Here is a 27662-nt window from a genome sequence, read left to right as displayed (position 1 = left end):
TGAAAATCGGAATCAGTCATGGCCTAAACATTAGAGTATACCCTGTAAACATTTTCGGACTACATCCCTGGACGGTAGCAGCCTCGTTCTTACTTAACCTGAGATAAAAACGAGGAAACCATGCGAGACCATCTTCAGGCTGCCGATGGTGTGTTCGGATTTCACCGTCTTCCTATTGTAAACTTTATACGGCTCCTTCTGTAGTAAATTCACTCGGGAGTTCCTAAACCAGGGCCTCTTAAACGCCCAAACTCTCACGCGTGCGAACTGAGGCGCAGAGTTCCTTGCACAGTGCATCGGTCCCACTCGGCTCAGCTCGGACCAACGCTTCGTCTCTCGGCTACTCAGCTAAGCTTAGCTCAACTCGGCTCGGATTTGGAGCGCTACGGAGCAAGTGAGGAAGAGGGAGACAGGCGGAGCGAGCGAGATAGGCGCGGGGAAAGAGAGAGACAGCGCTATTGCTCCAAATCGAGGAGTGAGGGTCTGCACTCTGGTCAAACAAGCGAAGTCGTCTTTTGCACCGTGCACAGTGCATGCGACAGACGCATGCACCCTGAGAGGTCCTGTCCTAAACGTTCCAGTAAATCTTGTGAGACGGACCTCTTGCATGTAAGGAATCTTAAAAGCCAACTGACTGAGCCGGGAGATGAACCCGCAATCTTCAGCAACCATGCTACGGAGCCGATGAGACTATGACTGTACTGTGTGTGGGTGATAATTTGGATACAGGCTTTGGGCAAGTACCCCAGGGTTTGAAAATAATAATAATAATAATAATAATAATAATAATAATAATAATAATAATAATAATAATAATAATAATAATAATAATAATAATAATAATAATAATAATAATAATTTGTATGGCCATATAGCACGCATGAGCTCACAGAGACAGACCAATAGGATCTTTGCCTACTTTATTAACAAGAAAACCAAGGGACCCTGGTTTATCGAAGTTGAAAAAGACCTTCAAGAAATAGGAATCACACTCGAAGACATCCAGAAACGTGCTCCTCTCCACAGAAAGCTCCAGGGATACAAGAGGTTCCAAGAAAGGCCAAAGTTGAAAACAGGCAAGAAGTGGACTGATGAAAGAAAGGAGGCTCAGAGAACGAGAATGCGTGAGTACTGGGGAAGAATTAAAGCTCAAGGATGCAAACGGTTGAAATAACGTGGTCCACAGCAGGCCGAAACGAAGAAAGAAAAGAAATAATAATAATAATAATAATAATAATAATAATAATAATAATAATAATAATAATAATAATATAATAATAAAGATAATAGTTTCACGTCCCACTAACTACTTTTAAGATTTTAGGGGACGCCGAGGTGCCAGATTTTTGTCCCTCAGGAGTTCTTTTACAAGTCGGTAAACCTACCAACATGAGGCTGGCGTATCTGAGCACCTTCAACTACAACCAACTCAGCCGGGATCGAACCCGCCAACTTGAAGTCCGAAGATCAGCTCTGTACCGTCTAAGCTATTCAGTCCAGCAAATGAGGCACTGAAATGAAAGGAAATGAAATGTCGTATGGCTTTTAGTGCCAAAATATCCCAGGATGGGTTCGGCTCGCCAGGTGGAGGTCTTTCTATTTGACGCTCGAAGGCGACCTGCGCGCCGTGATGAGGAATCGAACCCGGGACCTTCTGAACCGAAGGCCAGTACGCTGACCGTTCAGCCAACGAGTCGGACAATGAGGCACTATCTAGACATCTGTCAAAATTGGGACTAAAGAATGGAGGAGAAAAAATAACAATTAGAATAGTCGCTGTAAACATCAACATTCGAGCCTCGAATATGTGAACGGTGCAACTTTCTGATTATGAAGTGCGTCCCCGAATCTCCGTGCGCTTCTTGAAATCCTTGTTTGTTGTTTAAAGGGGCCTAACATCTAGGTCATCGGCTTCCTTGAAGTTATATCTCGTAATTTAGTGCGCCGGTAATGTTGGTTGCATGTTATAGGGATGGTAAAAATTATATTCAGTTACGAATATACTGGTATGTGCTCGTCAAACTAAGCGTGAACGAGGTGCTCGTATATGAAGCAGTGCAAATTATTTATTAGAGTACGGGCACTCCATTGAATTACTAACTTCACATCACTAATGTTTAGTTTTTCTTCTACGTGTTAATATCCAAAACAAACAATCCAGTCACCATAAGAGGCTTCTTGTTGCCAAGGACATCGACTTTTAATTAATTTTTCAATTTGTTTTACGTCACACCAACACAGATCTTATGGCGATGATGGGATGGGAAAGGGCTAGAAGTGGGAAGTAACCAAGCGGCCGTTGCCTTCATTAAGGTAAAGCCCCAGCATTTGGCTGGCGTGGAAATGCGGTTCAAACCCACTATTTCCCGAATGCAAGCTCACAGCTGCACGACCCTAACCGCACGGCCAACTCGCTTGGTCATCACAGATTTTTCTAGCAGATCTTATATTTGGGATATTGACATTTCTCTCTCCTGTAATCTGTATTTCCCTGCTCCTCTGCCTTTATCCTATAGGGTGTACAGAAGGAGGAGGTTGGCTTCTGGACCCGGTGCACTAGTGTACTACTCTTCCACTGTTTTGAGAATATGTGGTTTCCTGCAACCAAGGAATTAAGAGTCTGCGCTGTAGGATCTGACTTGCAGTATTTTGGGTTTAAGAGAGAAGCCACTCCTGCTTCAGACTGCGCTGACAGAACGCCCATTCTAAGTGCAGCATTTTATTGTTAATAAATTATGAAATCAAAATGTTTCAGTATCGAATTTATAACTTAAGTGTATATGTGTTCTTCCTCCCCTATGAACCATGTGGCCTTGCCGCGGAGGGGAAGCTTGCGTGTCCCAATGATGCAGATAGCCGAGCCGCAGGTGCACCCATATCGGATGGGTATCTGTTGAGAGACCGGACTAACGAATGGTTCATTGAAAGGGGGGTAGCAGCCTTTCGGAAGTTGCAAGGGCGGCAGTCTAGATGATTGACTGATATGGCCTTGTAATAATACTCAACATGGCTTAGCTGTGTTGATACTGCTACACGGCTGAAAGCAATGGAAAACTACAGCCGTAACCAACTCCCGAGGACATGCAGCTCTCTCTGTATGAATGAAGTACTGATGATGGCTTCCTGCCGGGTAAAATATTCCGGAGGTAAACTAGTCCCTCATTCGGATCTCCGGGTGGGGACTACACGAGAGGGGGCGATCATCATTAAGATGGATACTGACATTCTGCGAGTAGGAACGTGGAATGTTAGAAGTTTGAATCGTTGTGGTAGGTTAGAGAATCTGAAAAGGGAGATGGATAGACTAAAGTTAGATGTAGTTAGTATAAGTGAAGTACGTTGGCAGGAAGAACAGGACTTTTGGTCAGGCGACTATCGAATTATCAACACGAAATCAAACAGGGGAAATGCAGTTGGTTTAATAATGAATACGAAAATAGGGCAGCGGGTAAGCTACTACGACCAGCATAGTGAAAGAATTATTGTCGTCAAGATAGACACCAAACCAATGCCCACCACAATAGTGCAGGTCTATATGCCTACTAGTTCAGCGGATGATGAGGAAATAGAAAGAATATATGAAGAGATAGAAGATTTAATATAATATGTAAAAGGTGACGAGAATCTAATTGTGATGGGAGACTGGAATGCAGTGGTAGGCCAAGGAGGAGAAGGTAATAGTAGAATTCGGTTTGGGACAAAGGAACGAAAGAGGACGGATTGTATGCATTGAGAAGATAAATGAATGGCAGAATGTGTTCCTTTGTGCATTTCCGTGAATGAAGTGAGTGACTGTGTTAGGCAAAATGTTCCTCAAATGTCAAAAACAGATGTAACGGAGATTACGGCATGGTAATTTTAGTATGAATCATAAAATGCGAACCAAAGTATTATTGTGATATTATTAAAATGGGATTTTGTTTTATGACAATGTATGAGGAAGAAACATCGTAGAAGGTTGATTTGAGAATAGTTCTGATGCATATTGAAAGAAACTGATGAGATTATAAGAGTTTTAAGATATCGCAAGGTTTTAAAGAGCTCAATAACCAATTAAACAACGTCAATATACGAAGGCGTGCGTAGTAAACGAAACTGAGAATTTAAAATCTATTTGGCACTGTACTAATCTGATTTGTACGAGTTTCAGGGTGGAAGAACAACGAAACTGGTTATTATTATGATAAAGGATCCAACTAAGACGGAGATGTGGGACTAAGTCAAGACTGGGATCTTGATGGGTCCGAGTTCTGATGGAATAATCACAATGATAAAAATAGATGTCCACAGCTACCACAACCTAAAGGATGGGATGAACAACAGAGTCGTAGGATGATAAGTACCCGAGCATTGTCTTCCTTTATTCTATCTGTAGAAAACTTATAGTAGTGGTAAATTTGTCATCGTAATGCAGGTGACTTAAAGAATACGGCCTGAGTAACCTAACGTGTCTGTCATTATGTATCTGTGAGAGATGATGATTTGATCATTGGTGAGTGAAATTCGGTCTATCGTCAATGTCAAGTAGTGAAGGTATACAAGCGCGATCATATTTCATCTAATTTCCTGATACTGTCTGAATAATCGTGAGAATCTATTTGCAATGAGATAATCTGAGTGCTGCATATGTAAGTTAAGTGAGTGATTATACTTAATTAATGTCAGTGTCGAGATCTTCTTTAGAATAACTTGTGCCGCCGAATAATTTAATGAAGTGCGAGTATGCTGTAAATGATATGATGATTTTATACGCGTATAGTTGAGGTTCTTCGATACCTGCGCTTGTATATTTGAATGATGAGGTAGACATGGTGCACATTTTGAGATTAGATGTGGTAAATATTAGGGTCGTCGAATATATTATGATAATATAATGTGATTATTATAACAATGTGGTTTGTTGACATTGATACTACGATAATGTGGTGAATCTTCAAGAATGTCAATGAACCTAGGGTAGTAGTTTAAGTGAGATGTTCTTCATGTGATTTTAAAGATTTTGGATAGGCAAGCGAAATAATGTGATGTTAGTATTTTCAAAGGTATCCCGGAGAGATTAACTGTAAAGCGTGTGGAAATCATCAAAATACGAATTTATGGCACGGCATGAAGGTAAAACGAATGTTTTAGCGGATGAATTGTTAGGATCTTCGGTAAATGGCATATCTAAACAGTACAATAAGTTGTTTTAAGAGGTTAATGTCACCTGTTGAAGTGCGTTAGTGTTCAAAGTAATTGCTTGCTGTAGTTAATTTTGGGTAGTAGTGTTATTTTCAGGAAATTTTGGAGGAGAGCAGATGCAGTACGGATATTCCGATATTACCGTTTCATTGAACATGCCAGTAGTTAGATGTTAGTGATTTTAGGTACGGCGAAGCTGAATGTTCCAGATGAGTGTTGACATCACCATGATTGTTTATTTATTGAATTTATTTTCGGTCCCTTTGGAAGACTGACAGATGATTATATTTTCTCATGCAACGTTTGGGAGACTAACCGTCGGGATATTCAAGTTGTATGTTAGATAGTTAGACAGTTAAATGATCAAACAGATAGAACATGGGAAGGCAGATTATGGGCAGATATTGACTCAGATGAATGAACAAAGTGAATGATACTTTATGATTGGCAGATTTTTCGGAGAACTATTAATAAATTATTTGTGGAAACTATTTCAGATATTGTGATCAATCATTTAAGAATTTTAGGAAGTTAACGTCAGATAATGTTTATAATGTGTTTGTGGAGCCAACAAAGATTGATTGATCAATGTGTTACTTGTAATTCTCCGTCATGTTGTCTAGTAAGATGATTATTACTACCATTATATTTTTTTCATGAGTAATTAAGTGGAATATCCTTTCAAAATTTTATTGCGATCTTTTCATTTTAAAATTACAATTTAAGAGCCTTTACACAGTTAGGTAGGGCGTGGAAATTACTCTGCGTTTGAGCTGATGTTGGAAGAGATCTGACCGGTACTCGCCGAATGGTCATGCCCATGAGTGGAATTTCTTGCGAACCGTTGATACTAGCCGAGGTTTAATTGAAGAAAATCATGTCGTTTCGAACCACCCACATCCACGAACGGTCACAATACTAGCAAACCATTCGCAGTCCCTCATATACCTCATTGATTGAATTTGACGAAATTTGACGTACTTTCTTTTGTCGTATTCAGGATAATCACGACTTATTATGACTGTCCCGGTTTTTCACCTATTTCCAGTGCGCCGCGATGAGACTGGTTACCATTTGAAGAGCTAGTATCATTGGATCAAATTGTAGAAGTATCTGTGAGTGTAATTCTAGTGGGGTTGTAGTAAATTGGGCTGGTACTGTGTGTGCACTCCTTGTTTGCGTAGATTAGTATACTTATTTCTGATTGCCACCTTCATACAATGTAAAATGGTAAGAATGTGAGAATATCATGTGATGCCCCAATACGAGGTAATAATTAAAGATGGGTTTCACAGTCAACTGAAACTAAACAAAAATCCTTATTTTCTTAGTACTGCACTGCTGTTTATACATGATGTTCGTAAATTAATATCCATTTTTAGCTAGACTTTACGTCCATTGTTCTGCTTTCACTTTACATCTAAGTTAGTAAATAATGGCGTACCACTATAACACAGGCCTCAATCCTGTCGTTCTTTATACCTCGAGTTCCACTGACCTTCCTTTGAAGCGCATCAGTGGTAACGAAATCGCTCTGTATCCTGGTGTACTCGCCTAAGATCTGTGGTGTCACATTACAGTAAGCAGCGATGGTTCATCTGCGGAGGACCGCAATGTTGTGTGGCCTGTTACGATAGTCCTGTGCTTTTAGGTGTACCCACAGAAAGAAATATATGGGCGTGGCAAACGAAGGCGCCAGGATATAGTCCCACCACGACCAGTCAACCTCCGTAGATGTACATAGAAATGCCTGCACCGAGAGATGAAATTGTGCCAACCATCTGCAGTTAGTGATATGTTGCCAGATTCAGCGTGACATCACCTAAAACATCACCGTCTATGAGACGAGTCTGCAGGAAGTCCATCAAGATCACCTTCCAAGAACATTGGACCACTACGATGATCCTCTAAAATACCACACAATATTTTAAGCTTCTACCGAATCAGGATATGACGTTCGCGGAACCATCGAGGATTGCACCACGCTGTGCCGGTTTACCCCGACATTGTTACTGAAAGTATTTTCAACTGACCAAAAAACTTTACGGATGAAATCCGGCTGTCGTTGAAGACAGCGTTATCACCGCACTGCAATAGGTAATTCTGATTTGAAAGTCATTTGCCGCTAACGTTTGAACCAACTGAAGTTGTATGGGCATCACTTCTGTTCTTGAAATATTCGATGAATGGAAGTCTTCCCGAGTTCTCAATCGACTGCAGCTTGCCTGATGCTCACGTGGGATTTTCGCGAAATAAGCCAGAACAACTTACTCAGACGTCCAACATCTTTCGCAGTGCACCAAACCAAGAGAGCACATCGGTGAGATTGATCCCGAGAAACGAGTCTGGAACCCAGCCTACCGACTCGTCGCCCGCCAGAACTCCAACGCCAGCGCTAGCAGCCGCTAGCTCCAGGGACGACCACTGCAAGCCCCAGAACGCTTGCCTATATCCAGTCATCCGCTACGAGCCACAATTAGTAGCACCCAGAGCATTTGTCAAGACAGCTTGGTATCCTGGCTTCGTGACTTGCCTGTGGCGTCATCCACGTAAAAGGTAGGCCTGGCAAAACCCAGGCAACAAGTTTTTGCACTCTAGGCCGGACTGCTAGTGCGTTGGGCCATACGGTGTCCTTACGCACCCCATCAACCTCTCCTAACCCTTCTATTTTACGAATTCGTGTAAATTTCCCCTCCCACCATGCCCAGGCAGCAGGATAAGCCCGGTGGATCGAGTAGCCTAGCCCCTGGTCCCCCATTTCCTGACATCCTCGCCGCCATTGATGAGATTTTACAGAGAGTGACCCAGGCACTCCCCCTTCAGCCCCTCCAGTCATTCTATAGACAGCCAAGTTCGATCCCCGTCGCCAGCCCACTCCCATGTTTCATCCACCTCATACACTTTTTTTCATACTGAGCCTACAAATAATGAATACCCTTCAGCTACGTCAGAAATGACTCCATATTTCTTCTATCGCCTAAATGTAAATTTCTCATTTTCCCACTAGCTCTGTTTGAACCAGTGCCCATGTCACGCTGCACAATCCTGGAAGCCATCTCTGATCTCATTCCGACATACATTGCATTGATCGAAGAATCCCGGAACAATATGCTAATGATCACTCCCATCAGCAACATCTACCTTGAAAAAGTACTAAAAAGTATAATCTCTCTTCAAAACATCACACCCATCCTCATCATCCAAACCGCCTGCCCCCTCCCCCAGCTCGGAATAAGAATAAGAAGAAACACATCGAGCGGGTTAGCCAACGCTTAGCGGCGCGCAGCTGTGAGCTTGCATCATTCGAGATATAATGGGTTCGAACCCCACTGTCGGCATCCCTGAAGATGTTTTTTCTGTGGTTTCCCATTTTCACACCGTGAAAATGCTGGAACTAAGGTCACTAACCCTTTCCTTTCCCAACGTCGCCATAAGACCTATCTGTGTTGGCACGACGTAAAGCAATTTGTAAAAACCTCCCTCTGGACCAGAACTCACTTCCACAAGTATCTAACACTCACTCCCAGTTCCCATTGCCCACAGTTGATTATGGCACCCAAACCTCGCTTCCCACCCCCACCCCACAACCCCACTCCCACCCCCATGCGTCTAGCCTTCACTCAAACTAAACTCACTAAAATCAAACCCCCAAAACCAAACAGAAAGAAATGCAAACCGAACCCTTAGCCACTAAGCTAACATCCTCGCAAACCACCCAAACCGACGGACAGCCAGCCGCACCTCAATCCGAAAAGCCTGCAATATCCACAGTCCACCAGGTACACTCAGCAACGCACACCATTGCCCATTCCAAAGTTTGAACCCAAACCAACCCAATAAAGCCTTACATCCGTACTTCCCTGGTCATAATGTGCTATAATTGCTCCAACTGCACCATTCAGCTGCAGAATACATGAACGGCATCTCATGCAATACATGTGGTAATCATCACCGCGAGCCTCCGTGGCTCAGACGGCAGCGCGTCGGTCTCTCACCGGTGGATACCGTGGTTCAAATCCCGGTCACTCCATGTGAGATTTGTGCTGGACAAAGCGGGGGCGGGACAGGTTTTTCTCCGGGTACTCCGGTTTTTCCTGTCATCTTTCATTCCAGCAACACACTCCATTCTCATTTCATAGCATCGATCAGTCATTACTAAAATCATTTTGGGAGTGGCGACCCCATCGTACTAATAGCCTATATATGATTCATTCATTACATCCCTGACCCGGTCAATGACTGGAAAACAGGTGGTAGGTTCTTCAATCATCACTGCCACTCTGCATATACGGTTCCACGGGAGCAGGCGAAGTGTGCAAATTGCCTCGGCAATACTGCAGCTTCGTATCCTGGCTGCCTCTACCTTAAGAAGGCTATTAGAGCACACTACGTCCGGCTCCATGGCTAAATGGTTAGCGTGTTGGTCTTTGCTCACAGGGGTCCCGGGTTCGATTCCCGGCAGGGTCGGGAATTTTAACCATCATTGGTTAATTTCGCTAGCACTGGGGCTGTATGTGACGTCTTCAACATCATTTCACCATCATCACGAAGCCCAGGTCGCCTAAACGCGTCAAACCAAAAGACCTGCACGTGGCGAGCCGAATATGTCCTCGGACATTCCAGGCACTAAAAGCCATACGCCATTTCATTTCAGTTCAGAACACACTACGCCAGATGGCAGCTATCCAGACTGCAACCACAAACTCAACCTCTCCCGTCTCTCTTAAGACTCAAAATTAACCCCCACACCCCATACCGCACCGAACCCCGCCTCTCAGCCTCATTCTACCATATAACTCGTAAGTCCCTACTTCCCTCCTAACAAACTCCAACGAATCCCAAGAAATCCCCTTCCTCTAACAACCCCAAATACTACATGACCCTACAACCGCACCACACTCCTCGTGGCCCTTTCAAGCGTGCCAGAACGGATGGTAGGTTCCTTCCTGTTGTACACTCGAAATCTTTAGTATCTCGTAGCCAGAAATATTCATTTCAGGCAAGAAATCAGTACAGCCCTCAGAACCACACAGTACCCGCTTACACACTCTCTCTCATTGGTCACATCCATCAGAAGTGTTAACATATGCACACATCTGAAGAGTGAGAGGAGGTGGAGAAAACGGAAGTACGAGGATATCTAGCTTGAACGAAACACACGCGGAGGGGAAAGTACTTGCTTCCCTGCCTGCCCACACGTCCCACTGGCTCGACAATGAAGGGAGAGGGGAATGAAGGGAGAAGCCACACGCCTCCTTCAAGACAACAGACGTAATGTGTATGTCAATTCATTGTGCGTCAAGTTCTCCAGTTCTTTTTAATTCCTGCGTGCGAGGTCTGACTGAAATGTTAGCGATCTCGACTATGACTTCATTATCAAATGGCATCGCGCTCAACCACTGTAAGAAAGAATGACCCTTATTTTCGTCAATATAGGCCCTGTTAGCTACTACTACTACTACTACTACTACTACTACTACTACTACTACTACTACTAATAATAATAATAATAATAATAATAATAATTGTTATCCTGAAAAACCAAAGTAAAAATAACCTGGCATTAAACAATTATGATTATCAGAGACGCAAGGGCGTTTGGAAAACCGTTCTTATGAAGTTATTGTCAGCGCTGATCAAACAATTAAATGTCATATATTAGGGTGGGATACATCGTGCACGACTCATCGCAATTACAATTAATTGTTTTCCCTGATTAGGAAAACCTAGTATAGTCAGAATGTTTAACCAAACACTTTAATCAGTTCCCGGAAAAAATGGAGTTGGGAGTGGCCTCTGAGTGCGCAACGTCGCAAGCCACACCTCCTGGAAGACGAACACATGTGACGTTGTCTTGGTTACTTCACCTTCAACCTCAGGGTTGGCCAAAATCTTCGCCTAAACGTTAACTGTTTCCTTTTCCACCTGAAAAACCTCGCACTGATCCTTTGGTAGCCTAATTCTTACTACTGCTAGCCACAACCATATTTCAAACACCCCATATAAAAGTTGCACCTCATATCCTTCCACCTAACACCGGAAGATTAGGACCAAATTCGTCGTACCGAAATTTTTACGCCGTAAATTTGAGAATATCAGCCAACAGAAACAAGCAACTTACCAACCGTTGATATGCGACAAGGGACCCATTTTGTGGTCGTTGGTCCCACCTTTTCCATTGCCAAGCGGGTCGCAAACGAGCTTGGTCTTGGACTGATGTCCATCAACAATCGTTCTAACCCTTCGTGCAAGGATTGGTCGTGGAGTTCCGTGCAACTCTACTCTCACAATAATGCGCCGGACGATATGATGCGAAGGCAAACGACGCCGCGGAAACCGTTCTTGATAGTGTATTCGTGCAGAAGAAAGGTTTATAATAATAATAATAATAATAATAATAATAATAATAATAATAATAATTGTACCGGGAGGTACACCTCCACTCCGCTAATTTAAAATGTGCGCCAGTTGAAACTCCTCTGCTGGAGGAAGTCTGAACTTTATCTACGCTATTAATTCTTTACCTTCTCAGAAGATGTCACCACGTGGAAAATTTTGAGTTTTTGAACTGTGTCATTTTTGATGTGTTTTTGTTTCGCTTGAAGTAAGAAGTGTGAACTTTCTCTTCTAGAGGACACTACTGAAGATCAACAATAGTGCAACCTAGTGCGGAGTCAAAGAACTATTTTGTTGGAGAAATTTTTATTTCAAATGTTTGTTTCTTGTTAAATTTCTTTCTGTTATTGTTTAAGTTGGCTGTATACCCCTCTTTTCCCCCTTGTTTTAGATTTATCCAATCCCGAATTTCTTTTAGTAATTTCCGACCAATCCGATGTATCGTCCCCCAACTTGGATATGTTTCTGTACCCGAGCCAATAAAAAGTAATTGTGGGCGGGTGTTTTCATTCCCCTAACGCCTAGAAACTTCCGCGAGAGGATTTAAACTGCTGATTTTAGGGTCTCCGGGCCACTTCTGTTCCATCTTTCAGTGTATAAAGTACATAGCAGGAGGCGGGAAGCGCCTCTTTCCTCGGCAGCGGTCATCAATAAGGTAATGGCCGATTAATAAATTCTTTCTTTGCTAGCTCAGCAGTTTAACTCTCGGGGCGGGTGCGAAGCGTTCCTCCATGTAACCTTTTCCTAAAATGTAACGATCTTTTCTTCTATTCTCCTTTAAGCTGCATATTGGGATAGAGAGTGCTAACCCTCTCGAGCTCTCACTCTTATTGTTTTGAGGTGAACTTATTTTCTCAACCTATTCTTCGTTAATGTAAAACAAATTGCTCTTTTCTAAAGTCACCTCGGTAGTATGGGATTAGCCCTTGCATTAGTGGCCTAGAGCCAGATTTGGGTTTTTTTAAAAACAAGTGTATTAGGAGTGCAGATTGCCTCCTCTCAAATTGTTATTTTAGAGGTCATGTAATTGCCCCTTTTCATTTAATAGACCTCAGTAGGTTGGGTATTGTACCCCTGTGTCTATGTCCAGTGAGGACAACTTGAAGGTGGAGTTTGGTGTGGCCTGGGAGAGGCTTACATTTTGAGAGCGAGTGGCTCTTTTGAAAATTAAGTGTTGTATGCCTCGTGGAGGCTTTTCTGCGTAATGTGGAGCAAGGGCTCCTAGGTATGAATGGGGTTTTCTGCCCCTCTGTTAAAACTCGTGTTTGGGGTAAAACTGAGCTGATTGCCCAAGCTGTGTAAAATCAGGGCGCGAAGCCCAATTCCTGTAAATATTGTAACTACCCTTTTTGACTTGCTACTTTGTACCTGCCATGCTTGTTATTTCTTGTTTTTGAAAAGAAAATATAACCTTGTTAAATTTTAAATTAATTTTGCTTTCGTAGCTGGAGACCTATTCACACCCGCACCTTCTTTCACCTCTACCTACCACGGAAAAACTCCGTAACAATAATAATAATAATAATAATAATAATAATAATAATAATAATAATAATAATAATAATATCTGTTTTCATATCCCATTAACTTCATTTTTGCGGTTTCCGGAGACGCCGAGTTGCCGAAACTTTGTCCCGTAGGAGTAAATCTACCGACACGAGGACGAAGTATTCGAGCACTCTAAAATACCAACTGCCAAGTTGGGGTCCGAAGACCAGCGCCTCAATCGTCTGAGCCACTCAACCCGGTCAGAAAGGTATCCTCCAGACTCACCAACTATTGGTAAAAATCGCTGTGTGTTCTTCGTATGTGTAAATCTTCATTACGTTATTGTCAAGACGCCCTCGTACGAGAGAACCATCGCTTTTATACAGGATGGGCAAAGTTTGAAAACGTATTCTTCTAGACTGATAAGAAAAGGTTCCTCCAAACGCTTATAAGCAGGACATGATTACGTAGATTTACGTAAATATAACTATGTATTAAAGGTTTAAAACTCTGTCGGCGGGAGTGGGATACGAATTTCGTTAGAAGCCCGCCGCCCTAACCACTACCACACAATGCAGACAACTGCGGATGTGTAGTTCAAAGTCGCCATCTAACAGATAATCCTGGGATTACTGGTTCAAAAAGGACAAGATGTATTATTATTATTATTATTATTATTATTATTATTATTATTATTATTATTATTATTATTATTATTACTACGAAATATTTGATCAGTAATCACATTATTAACATTACAATACTATATGAACTAACAATAATACGTCAGTTAGATCGATATACAAATCAAAGCTAAATGTTAGTACACCAAATGACCGAGCTCGATAGCTGCAGTCGCTTAAGTGCGGCCAGTATCCAGTAATCGGGAGATAGTGGGTTCGAGCCCTACTGTCGGCAGCCCTGAAGATGGTTTTCCGTGGTTTCCCATTTTCACACCAGGCAAGTGCCAGGGCTGTACCTTAATTAAGGCCACGGACGCTTCTTTCCACTTCCTAGGCCTTTTCTCTCCCATCGTCGTCATAAGACATATCTGTGTCGGTGCGACGTAAAGCAACAAAAAACAAGAAAAAAGAACCAAACACCAAATGAACTTTTCTCGAATGCGGCGAGTGTTAGTAATGTCAGAAAGCCAGTTTTAAATAAAAGAAATGAAACGGAAGCGAATAGTCCTACTTAATGTAATGGGAAATGGTTTTATACCCGCGCTTAAGCACATCCCTTAAGCTGTCATTTGAGTTACCTATTGGAACAAAATGGACGGCGATTCAGGGACATCCTATATAGAGATGTACGAGTTGAAAGAAGGAAGAGGGTGATTTCTTATTGCTACACATATCTAATGGAAGTTTTTAATCACTTATAACAAGTCTCCATTGTGCGGCATAATCTAAAGCTATAAGCTGTGATTTTATCTCTCTGCAGCATATACTCGAATGACATTTTGTTCCATTTCAGTAATGCCATAAAGTTATAAAATACATACGACTTTTTCGTTGATGGGAAGTAACAACAACATGAAATGTTCACAGCTATAAAAGCCATGGTTTTGATCTTTGGAATAACTAATCGATTCTCTAAGCGTCCACCACCATTCAAAATGTTGTACTAAATCAATTTACAAATATTAGGAAACTTCAGGGCAAAGAATTATCGTAACAAGCAGGAAGAACTAGGGAAGTGTTGCCAGACAAGTGTACGGGAAGAGCATTACTATTTGAGATGCTCAGTTTAATAGATATGTATGTATGTATGTGTTTGTTTATTGTATTATTTATTTAATTTAAGAAAACATATACCACAATGCGTCTATCCTTTCATAATGGAGAAATGTAAATAGCAAAAAAAAAAAAAAAAAAAAAAAAAAAAAAAAAAAAAAAAAAAAAAAAAAAAAGCAAAGCTATATATATATATTTTAAAATTACTAAAGCAAGTTATAAAGGTAAGTTCATTTTTTAAAAATTTCCTATTGCCAACTGAAATGCGATAACTACAAAGTATATGTTAAAGTGCGAGCTGTGTATACACGGTGAATTCGCCGCCAACTTACAATAAGCCAACATGACACTTCACAACTTACAGCGTGACTCACAACGAAATAAATAGCTCTGGTCGCGTCACCGCTATAGTGACTGAACACATTAGTGCATTACATTAGCAGTCGGTCAGTGTCATTAGTACAAGGAGAAATAGATGAGTAAACTGCCTGCCTGTCTTTCAAAATATGTATCTAACGACAGCTCAAAGGCCATCTTCGGATATCTCTAATAGAAACTGCAGGGGCAAGGAAATATCACAGATTGTTCCATTGTGGGCAGTTCACCGGAAGAGTACATAACCACAATACTCTTTGGTCACTCACCAAAATAATGACTGTTGTACTGCAATTCCATACATTTGAAGCCTCAACTTTTCAGAGCATAAACACACATGGGCATACAGAGCGAAGATCTGCCTTACACACCTCATTCGTGTTCACCGTTTGCTACATCATGCGACCTCGACGCTACTACTACAAACTGGTCATGATTCTCATATACTTTTTGATTATAGGAGTCCTGCCGAACACCTATTAACTTGCCAATACTGGTGAATATATCTCTGATTTGCAGACGCGACTGTACCTAGATTTGAAATATATTACGCTTCTATTAAATCCCAGATCCATATCCAGTGAGATACAGTGTTTACAGTTTTCTGGTACTGGATAGATCACGTTTATCACTTTTACAGACCTGCCCGAGTCCCTTCTTCGTCTTTGAAAGTGACGGAGATGTAACCGATGCTAACAAGAGCATTCCTTATGCACACGCATGGCGAATGGTGCTATTTATGACTTTTCCGACACCATTATCAAGACAAATCTCAGATCCATCCGTGATGAGATAGTCTTCAGTACACTATGCCCCCTGATATAGCCTAGAACAACAATATTACTTTCATCGATCTGTCTGTCTCATCCTTGGTCTTGAAAGTGACTGGGCCATGATCAATGATCTTTCCTTATGTAGCCAGTCCCTGTGATGAATGGTGTGCAAGTACGGCCTGTAATCTTCAGTCGGTTGTTATTTACGTCTCACTGGACTGGGCAAACTGATGTGTCATAGTGCCTTCTAGCTCAACAAGGAAAGCAAAGAGAAACGATGTCACTTCGCATTTCCCTAGTATGCATCTTCAGTGACATCTCGGCTTTCGAAGGTAGCTCAAGAAGGAACTGTTGGGGATCAACCACACATCAAGCTGAGATTTCAATATGAAACACACCTATATTCAGTAGTGTAAACCAAATAAGAGTGTAATTTTATACGACTTGTTGATATCATGTTCAGAGACACATGACCTACAGTTTTACGTATAATCTGAACCACAAGGGGACTTTTCAATTCAAAAATCCCACATGCATTGGCTGGGATTCGAATCGTAGTCGCCCCCTGATACAGCCTAGAACAACAATATTACTTTCATCGATCTGTCGCCTCATCCACTCGGCCATGAATAAAGATTTTTTCTGGGCTTGTAAGCCGTGGTCGAATGAACCTTTTAGTTAAAGCCGACCGTGAAAACCTACGCTGTTATGATATTTAAAAAAAGGCTTTGGAAAGTCGCAGCAGTTCGCGACTGGACTATCAGTCGACATTCAAGTTTTTCTTTCTATTTTTGTTTTAAAGGACGTATGGTATTATTATCTTATCTTTAAAGTATTATCTTTACACCTTGACGTCAATTAGCCACATTCGATTAGCATTCAGTAACATCGCCAAGTATCAAAGTGTAGGAAAATTAAAAACAAGGCTAAGACCTTGTCAGAGGTAGGGGGCACAAATCAGATCACCTGTCAATCGTGATGTGCATTCCTTACTTGCATATTTCAAGAATTTCAGACCTCGGAAGGGTAGTAATGAACTCGCAATACTGTATGTACAGGCACATTATCTCGTATTAAGGATCGTATGACTAAAACTTGTCACAGGCATCAACTAAAGAAGCTCGATTCAAATACCAGGACTCAATACTACCGCAAAGAGCTAGAAGTCGTATCATCTCTACGAACGTCTCAAAGCCGAATCCACTCGTTACAGTACGTACGCATTACGAGCAAACTACGTTAGGTGTTTGAACGCATGCAAACGACTGCTACAATAGAGCACAACGTACCTAACATGACCGAAGTGTGTAAGCGTGAAGAAAGGCTCACTACTGATAGAAGCGGTTCTTGACTTGCTCTAAGCGTGCAGCAGTGACAACTGCACTGCATTCTATGACAGGCATGTACAATGTTTACATACAACTAGAGAACACAAAAACCATAATGAAGCATTCAAGCGATAAACAGGAATACTTTAACAAACATGATTTGAAAGGCAAGGTTTAATAGGAGACTATGAAGTGATGGAAAGACTCATGGCAATTCACAAATATTCATTATTGCCACACAATTTTCCAAAAGACTACCAAAAATGTTATTTCATGTCTTCGTATTCTTCGAGATGGTACAGCTCTTTCTGGCGTACCTTCAATGAAGGTAGCCTGTATGTACCTCTTTAACCACATACCAGCCCTCCTGACAATCTTAAATCCCTGCCAGTGCCAGGAATCGAACCCAGACACACAAGAACGGCTGCTAAATAGTATGTATAATCGCTCAAACGTATATAGGGCCGATGATCTTCGATGTTAGGCCCCCTTGAACAACAAGCATCATCATCATCATCATCATCATCAAACTTATATAATACCATGAGCTCATTCTTGTTTTGAGCGACTGTACATCCTATATGGCTCACAACAATTAGGAAGTTATTCAACTTTCTGTGAAGGTAAATGGAGGACTCTCTCAATGGTAGACAAAACACACACAGTATCCCCAGCGAGTCTCACGGCAGAGGTCTGTACGGGCAGAGACTTTATGCCCGGCTCAATTGAACCGAGTCCGAATATAGGTTACAGTTTACCACCTGGACAGGCCTTTTTTGTGCAAAATTTTATACAGGTTATATTTTAGAAGAGTGAAAATTTAAAAAATCGAATTTGGCCAACTATGTACCGCATAGAACCAAAGGTATCTGAGGCTCTGGCCTTCTGACCCCAACTTGGCAGGTTCGATCCTGGCTTATTCCGGTTGTATTTGAAGGTGCTCAAATATGTCAGCCTCCTGTCGGCAGATTTACTGGCACGTAAAGGAATTCATACAGGGCAAAATTCCGGTACCTCGGTGTCTCCGAAAACCGTCAAAAGAAGTTAGTGGGACGTAAAAACAAGAACATTATTCTAGGGTATCTGATTAGTCTCTTCTTCTCTTCCCAAACTTCCTCATTCTTTCACTTCTGATCTTTCTCTGCTACTCGGATATCAATTTCGGTTGTTTCTCTTCGAATGTCTTGATGTTTCCAATTGGGCTTCTGAACTCCTTTATATTGTTGATCACATCTACTGTCAGTCTCTTTTCCTCTGCAACCCTACTGATCTCTTCCACTCACTTCGTAGTAGCCTTCAATCCTACAATGTACTTTACAATCTTCATCAATCGGTTCTCGTCCATTCTCACCAGATGTCTATAGAATTTCAATCTTCGTTTCAGCATTCAGATAGTGATCTTTACAGTGTGTCTGTAAAGGTCCTTCGTCTTTTTTTTTTCTTCCATGTCCCATCAACCTCTTTCAGTGGTACTAGAATTTTCCTTTACCTCGAGTTCCTGCAGTTCCCCTTTCTTATCCAGTGTCAGGCAATCCCGTCCATACAGACCATCTGCTTTCACTACTTGTAGGATATTGCTCGCTTGTTGTACAGTATGTGCCTGTTCTGAATTAGTCTGTTGGCCAGTTCCACTTTCCTAGGTCTTTCCTTATTTACCTCTTTATCCAACCCATTTGGATGTATCCATTCCCCAGATATTTGAAATCGGTTCTTGCTTTTTTTTGCTATTTGCTTACGTCGCACCGACACAAAGAGGTCTTACGACGACGATGGGATAGGAAAGGACTAGGAATGGGAATGAAGCGGCCGTGGCCTTAATTAAGGTACAGCCTCAGCATTTGCCTGGTGTGAAAATGGGAAACCACGGAAAACCATCTTCAGGCCTGCCGACAGTGGGGTTCGAACCCACTATCTCCCGGATGCAAGCTCACAGCTGCATGCCCCTAACCGCACGGCCAACTCGTCCGGTGAACTCTGTTCTTTGATGGTTCAATGTTTTACCTCTGTCTCTCTCTCTCTCTCTCTCTCTCTCTCTCTCCCCTTGGTATCTGTATTCCATGTACTTTGTCTTTTAATAGAAGACTTTAAGACCGAATTTCTCAGCGATTTCATGAAGACTATACAGCAATTTTGGGCATTTTCTCGGTTGTGGGCTAAGGTGGCAATATGCTGCATTCCCTTTATTCCTTCCACTTCCAAAGATCCAGGTTCTCATGATTTTCTCTACCGGGAGAGTTGGCCGTGCGGTTAGGGTCGCGCAGCCGAGAGATAGTGGGTTCGAACCCTACTGTCGGCAGCCCTGAATATGGTTTTCCGTGGTTTCCCACTTTCACACCAGGTGAATGCTGGGGTTGTACCTTAATTAAGGCCACAGCCGCTTCATTTCCACTGCTAGGCCTTTTCTATTTCATCGTCGCCATAAGACCTATCTGTGTCGGTGCGACGTGTTAAAAAAATGATTTTCTTTAGACCGATGTTGAAGAGGATCTCTTTGTTTGACTTCTGTCTTTATTTCAAAAGGACAAAGATTTCTCCGAAGAACTTAACTTTCAAGATGGTGTCCGTCAGGGTTTGTTTTATTATTCCTCTCGGGTTTTTTTTTTTTTTTTTTGTGCTACTTGTTTAATGTCGTACTAACACATCGGAGGTTTTCGGTGACGGAAGAATGAGAATGGGATAGGATCGCAAAGGTAGCGACCGTGGCATTAATTAAGGTACAGCCCCAGAATTTGCCTGGTGTGAAAATGGGAAACCATGGAAAAACATGTTCACGGCTGCTGACGGTGGGATTTGAACCCACTATCTCCCGAATGCAAGCTCACAGCTGCGCGCCCATAACCGCAAGCTCAACTCGCAGAGTACTTCTCGTTTTCCTATCAATCCCGAACTCCTATAAGGCCTTGAATAAAGTTACTCTGTCAATTGAGTCGTATGCCTCTCTCTCTCTCTCTCTCTCTCTCTCTCTCTCTCTGTGTGTGTGTTTTTACTTTTATACATTAATGGCGTTCGGCAACGGAAGACCATGCGGCCAGTGTTTACACAGTGAGAGATCATTAGATCTTCGTGGTTGAAAAGGAATCATAACTTAATACTGCAGCTGATAAATATTGTGAAATTACAGCGCATAACTGTGTTGTTAGGACTGATAAGAGGATGGCAACTGAGGCTGGCATATCGTACGCTTTCTTGAAGTCAACAAATATTACTACGGTGTTCTGGCTTCTCAAAGCTCTTCTTCTCAGAATGTTTAGAATGTTTCTTTTTAAAGGTTGAATATCTGTTCCGCACAAAACCTCTCTTTTGTAGTAGTAGTAGTAGTAGTAGTTTTGTGTGGTAGGGGAAAATCTTTCAAAGACACCACACTGTGTGTGGGAGTTGGATTTCCATCAACTAAAAACCCCTGCCCTCTTCACTCAGCCAATTCTGGAACTGCTTGACGGCATGGCATCAGAATGGAGTGATTCATATTATTATGCTCTTCCTTTCTCTTCTTTCTCCTTCGTCCCCATAATGCATGTCGTCATTGCCTTTACTGTGTTCCAGGCAAGCGGGCTCTCTCCAACATGATCTGAACCAGATTCCCTGGCGTGAGTCGTCGGCTAAGTTGTTGCAGGCTTTCCTTCGATCTCCTTCCTATCGAACACAGCAGAGAAAAGTGTTTTCTACTGTATCTCTTTCAGAACAGTACCAACAACCATCTCCCTGTGTCTTTCCCATCTTCATGGCGTATACGCCAAATCTTCCATGTCCTGTGAGGACCTGTGACAGAAAGTAATCTACCTGCCGATATCTGCATTTAAACCAGCCTCCTACGACGGTTATTAGCTTTTCTGTCCATTGGCCAACATCGGTTGTGCATCCCATCGACCTTGCCAGTCTAGTAAAAGCTGGTTCCTCAAGGCTTTCTTTTCTTCAGCAGATATAGCCGCACCCCTTTTATGCCAAAGTTTTCTCTCTACCACGAACAGGTCAATGGGAATACTTGCAGTTACAACTTGTAAAGCTGCTGTCTAAACAATTCGATAAGCACACAACTCTGAGCAGTATTTTCCTCTGTACTCTTTCCATAGCTCTTCGGTGAGTCTTCTTCCTGAGTGCATTGTGCCAGATAGGTGCAGCATAGAGTAGAATGGAATATACTGCAGAACACATAATGTGTCTCTTAACTGTTCTTGGTCCCCCGATGTTAGGCATAAGTCTAGCTAATACCGATGCAGTCTTCTCTGTCTTTGAATTACTGCCTTCACATGTGCACCAAATGTGCTATTCCTGTCAATAAGAACCCCAAGGTATCGTACAGTTTTCCCTGGGACAATCTCTGTATCGTTTAATAAGAAGCGGGCATTCTTCCAATTCCAATTCCTGGAACCTTTCAAAATTACAGCCTCAGTCGTATGTGGTGCCAGTCTCAATTTATTATTTACCATCCAAAGATTAACTCGCCTCAATGATTCGTTTACTCGGAAGGTCAGTTCCTCTACATTCTTTGCTATTACTATTATTGCAAGGTCATCTGCATAACCGATAGATATTGTTCCTTTCGTCAATTGCAGACGTAGGACACCATCATATAGAATGTTCCAAAAGGTGGGTCCTAGGACATATCCCTGTGGAACGCCAGCACTCATTTCAAGGTGTTCTAAATCATCAAGTCGTATTCTTCGCCCTTTGAAGTACTTAGCAATTATTTGTTGTAGATTCTGAGAAATGTTCTTCCAACGAAGTTCTCTCAAAATGATGCTCCAAGAGGCTGTGTTAAAAGCATTTTTGACATCTAGCGCTATCAAAACAGCCCATTTCTCACTGCTTTCTCCCTGTATTTGAATCACCCTCTCAATAGCTTGGGTTGTGCTTCTGCCCTTTCTAAATCCACACTAGTTCAAAGGAAGTCCCCCCAGTTGTTCAAATTCTTTCTCTTGTTTTAATCAATCCTTCGTAAAGCTTGCTTAAGGTGTTTAGTAAGCAAAGTGACCTGTACGCTGATGGATCTAATGATAGTTTCCCTGCCTTCAATAACAGCACTAGCTTGGCTACTTTCCATTCATCGGGGAATTCACGCTTTCTCAGTAATTCATTGAAGACTGATAAGATCCAACTTTCATCTGTCCTATCCGACCTCTCTTGGTCAACTCCGACCCCGACGCTATTAGGCTTGCGAGGGCTAGGGAGTCTTTCATTTTCACGCTCTTCGTGGCCTTTGTCTTCTTTTGGATGATATCTTCCCTTCCATTTTTCCCTCTGATTAGTGTTATATAGAGGACGGTTGTCTAGTTGTACTTCCTCTTAAAACAATAATCACCACCACCACCTCCACTTGGGAGCGAGAGTTGGCGACCACGGTGGCGTAGCTGAGTCTAGCAATGTTTCCACTTAATTGTCTCAGGCTCCTCACTTTTACCTCTACTAGCCCACCTCCTTTCGTCAACTCTTGTTCCTTTCCGATCCATAGGGTTATAACATTTGCGAACCCTACGGAGTCTTTCGTTTTCACGCCCTTCGCGACCCTTGTCTTTCTTTTATCAATATTTGTGGAAGGATCGGGTATCTTTCCTTTTTCCTCTGGTTAGTGTTGTATTTCCTCTAAAAACAATAATCACCACCAACACCTCCAGCTCTTAAAAATGTAGTTGAAGTCAGGATAAAAGCTGCAGCTTCTACGCTAGAGGTCCTGGAGTAGATAGTAGAAAGATTCCATCTGAAAAACATGAACAAGTGTATTTGACGTGTTTGGATCGAGGATGGTACTTAGAAAAGGAAATAAATATTATGCGTTTATTCAGCTCTGGTCGCGTAGGCTATATTTCGATACGACAAGCGATGTTGTAATTATTAATATTTTTTTTATTTCAAGTCGTTCTGAAAATGTTAATTCTGTGTAATACAGAATTGTGCCAAAAATGTGTCTTGCGTCAAACTCGTAGCGATCGGGATTGGGTGAAGCATAACCTAACTTCGGGTTTCGGTCGGTTTCAAGTTGGACCGGGCTGAGCTAAAGAATATAGACCTGTGCAGACCTTCAATAACGAGAAACAGATTCATTATCACTTGGAATGTTAAAATAAGGACAACCAATTTTATCTTCTTCAAAGTCGACAGTTAGAATAGCGAGGGTCTGACGGAATTGGTAAGCTGTACCTTCAAATGAATGGTACAATCTTTGATTCTCGAGGATACGTCCTGTTGTCCGTGACCGTGAGTATTACAACCTTAGAGAAACGTTTGTGAGCTATGCCAAGGAGGACAAGGCCAAAATGTTAAAGATACATTATAGAAACAGAAGAGATGCCAAGAGAATCATCCTTCAATTTAATAATTATAAATAACTACAGTGGCCGTTTCTCTCTCTCTTGAAGTGGTCACTGAATGGAGGATATACTTCGTCTACTGTAGCTATTTAATTACCTTTATTTAACCAAAACAAGGCCATCTCTGAACAGGCTGTGAAAGTTCGCGGAGGAGTGGCACTATCCGGCACTCACAAGGGAATGTTTGGATAGGACCAGACCGCTTACTATGGTCAATTAAGACATCATAAATGTAAAAAGAAAAAATGGTGTCAAATTTGCCTTTGAGAAAATCACCATAAATGTCTCATTAGGTCACTCGGTCCTGGTCATCCATCAAAGGTTTTTTTTCGCTTATTTAAGACAACCGGCAGGCATAAAAGCAAACTTGGCTTCAGATAACTAAAATTCTGTCATTGGAGCCACTCAGTCTAGCAACACCATCGACGCAGACACCATAATGATCCTCAGTAAAATAAATATGAGGTTCATTCAGTCTGACATTTCCTGAACTTTGTTTAATGAAAAGTTCAATACTACTTCCCAAAATTGTGTACAGCTTCAATGACAATTAAAAGACGTGTATCTTCAAAATGTTCCTGACAGACAATTTAGCTGTGCTGAAACTTTCTATTCCACGAAATCATTCAAGTAACGCAAGAATGTGTGTGTTCAGAAAATGATATGGGATAACCGTTACCTACAGTGTAGAAGAGAGGTGGAAAGGAATTAGTCAACAGACCGCAAGCCAATACAAGAGGTTCTGATAAGAGTATAAAATGGGTTTCTATTTAATTTTTCATTTAAGGCATAAGCTCCCCACACCAGAATTTCCATTGCTATTATGATACATACCATTCTTTCATTGCCATGAGTCACAAAGGAAGGAAAGTTGGTAGAAGTTCGGTTGGGCGGAAGGAAAAGACATACTCGATAACTCACCGTGCAGCTCGATGTAGGCGCAGAGGCGCACCAGTATTTTGGGGACGCCATCCGCCCCGGTGGGTAATTCTTCGAGCCTGAGGCCGAATGTTCGTCCTCGACGGCCGGCCAGCAGAGTCCCTGACAGCATGCGCTTCACCCTGGCCAGCCGACTTTCGGTGTCTTTCTCCGTGGAGTAACAGTCGTCTGTGGGGCCCGGCACTGGGGCCACGGCACCGCTGCAAAGCGTGGGCCGCCTCATGGGGCCACAACAGCCCTGCTGGCTAGTGGAGCCGCACTGCAACAACGTAAAATAATAATAATAATAATAATAATAATAATAATAATAATAAGCGAACAAGAGCATACATATATTCTACATCTTTCACTACCTCGAATTTAGTACAATTCAAATTTTTATAGCTCAGCAAGTAAACAATTGCATGCAAAACGTGATTATATTCATCAACATCAATGAAATAGGCCTAATTCTCAGATTTTTAAAAGGTCCAGCAATTATGCGAAATTTTATACAGGCCTATGCACATCGTAGAGCTCATATTTAACTAAAACCTGATTTTACAGGAGAGAGAGAAAACCATGTCGTGTGGTTGAATATGGAAATAAAATTGCGACAATTAAAAATTATGAATTGATTCATTGAGTGAGGGCATATTACGCTGTTGATGATGATTCGTCCGTCGGATGGGGACGTTATAAGCCTTGAGCAGACTCCTTGGTGCTTTCCGGCAGGAGTAGGCTGTGGTGACATCGGGTTTCACCCTCTCCCTACTATCCTACATCACATTATTAATTTCCTCTCATTAACTCCTCCAATGAGGTTGACGTCAGGAAGGGCATAAGGTCGTAAATTACTCGCTACGAAAATTCATCTTACTTCATACTGTCTAATTTTTTGCATTGGAATACTAGTTTATTTCTTAAAAGTAAAATTGCTTGTGTCAAAGATTTATTCGGTCGAAGGGAATTGCTGATCCATCCACTGTACTCCCCAGACTAAAGCCTTGTGACTTCGACTTAATTCCTAAGATGAAAGAAGCACTTCGTGGCATTCGCTTCAGAACTGTTCCAATGATTCGTCAGGCAGCAGACCGCGCCATTCGAACTACAGATACTCCCATAAATATTCGGTCACTCTGATTTTTCACACTCTTTTATTGGGTAGTTATTCTTACACTATAATGATAACGTATAATACAACGAATCATGTAGGAAAACATAATAAAACATTATATAAACATTGTGCTGTAAGTCAAACTCTTCTGACAGTCATTAGTACGCCCTCTGTCGTACATTAAATAAAAGCAATAATTCCAGTGCCGCCTCAAAAATATTTGGCCACTACACAAAAAGCAACATAAACTCGCATAATTCACAACACTGTTACATACTCAGTACTTTGTAGGTCCATCGTGATGTTTTAGGGCCTATTCCAGTCGATTCGGCATACTGGCGATAACTTTCTTGAAATAATCAGGGCTTAATGCCACCCATTCTTGTAGCAGTCTCCTCTTCAAATCTGTGAAGGAACTTGGCCGCGGCAATTGCAGAGCTGCCTTCATTCAACTCCACACATTCTCGATGGGGTTCAGGTCGGGTGATTGTGGTGGAGTTTCAAACCCTTCGGACAGTTGTACAGAAGCCACTCCCTGACGAGTTACGACTTGTGCTTGGGGTCGTTATCTTGGTAGAACTGGAAAGTACGCTGTGTACCAAATTGTTCCGCAAATTGTCGCAAGTTCCTTTTTGAGGATAGCCAAATAGCTCTTTTTTTGTCAAAGTGCGTTCAAGGAAACTCAGTGCACCAACCCCGTTCGATGCAACACATCCCTACACCATTGCACACCCTCCACCATTTTTTACGGTTGCTTGTAAATTGCTTGTTCTCAGTTCCTCGTGACATTTCCGCCACACCAATTGCTTTCCATCGGACCCGAAGACGTTGAACTTTGACTCCTCAACAAATAACACATCCTCCCACCAAGCACTGGGTTTGCTTACGAAGGTTTTTGCGAACTCTCGACGCTTGTTTTTATTTACCGCACTAATGAATGGTCTTCTACTAGCTCTTCTCCGAAAGAACTCATTCCTTCGCAGTGCTCTTCGCACGGTTTCAGTACCCACCTTCTTTCCACACTCCTCTAAAACAGCTGCTGCCAGTTTCGGGGCACTAATTTTCGGATTTCGTTTCCCATTCTGAAACACAAACCGCTCTTCTCGTTCTGTCAGCCTTCTTGGTCTGCCTGTCTGGGGAAATGAGCCAATTCTGTCTTCATTTCTGAACCGTCTTATTATATCTGCAATTGTTGTTCTGGTTATGTTAAGCATTTGCGATATCTTTCTATGTGATTTACCTCGAGCATGATGGAATATCACGAGCTGGCGTTCTTCAAACGTGGTATTGTGTTGTCTTTTGCACCCCATTTAATACCAATCCACAACACTACAGAAAATGATTTCGGCACGACGTGTCTTACGCCACCGCACTACTGAACTGAATGTTTTGCAACGCTATCTACCCTGAACACAACGGCAATCCCGGCCTTTCGGGGTGAACGAATATATTTGAGACGTGACATTTCACCCATGTGCACCATGTCCTTTCTTTTACAGCATACTGTATATCAATGTTCCGTATCTTAGAAGTGAAGCTTCCACGGTGTGAAGAATTATTTAATTTAATTTCCGGGTTGAACCGTGTTGTAGTTGTCTGTACATCACGTACAGTTTGCCGACGTTTCGGATACATTGCAGATTGATTACCCCGGATCGAGTAAGTATTTCAGTCGCCTTGACAAAGAATACTGCAATGTATTCGAAACGTCGGCAAACTGTGTGTGATGTACAGACAACTACAACACGGTTCAACCCGGATATTAAATTAAATAAATCAATGTTCCTTAATTCCTCTTCGGCCTAAGCAGCCACATGTAGTTCCATCACTTGGACACATTTGGTTTCACATTCTGCTCATGGTTGCGTTACTGTCATCACGTTTTCGCGGATTTTATCAGTGGCCGAAAATTTATGGCAGTGACTGTTTCAACACAACAGACGCTGCTAAAGGTATCCTACGACTTCGACACCGCTCGTAACGGGTTGTACACAATACTGGTGAATAATCTGAAGGACAGTAAAATTTGGTGACATGTATCTCTT

General features: G+C 42.0%; 1 protein-coding gene across 3 annotated transcripts in view; it reads right to left on the bottom strand.

Annotated features, from left to right (window-relative positions):
- Positions 1–27662, bottom strand: part of LOC136856907 (protein FAM13A) — an 856533-nt gene that overhangs the window by 301608 nt on the left and 527263 nt on the right. For all 3 annotated transcript variants that reach the window (XM_067135141.2, XM_067135143.2, XM_067135142.2), the window contains one exon: positions 24504–24780. In XM_067135141.2, the coding sequence (XP_066991242.2) occupies positions 24504–24744 (241 nt within the window). In that variant the 5' untranslated portion in view covers positions 24745–24780. The remainder of the gene's footprint in view (positions 1–24503; positions 24781–27662) is intronic.

Source organism: Anabrus simplex, chromosome 1 (assembly GCF_040414725.1).
Source record: "Anabrus simplex isolate iqAnaSimp1 chromosome 1, ASM4041472v1, whole genome shotgun sequence".
In the NCBI taxonomy this organism is placed as follows: Eukaryota; Metazoa; Arthropoda; class Insecta; order Orthoptera; family Tettigoniidae; genus Anabrus; species Anabrus simplex.
The sequence above is the reverse complement of the archived record's forward strand: the minus strand, read 5'-3'. Positions and strand labels throughout refer to the sequence as shown.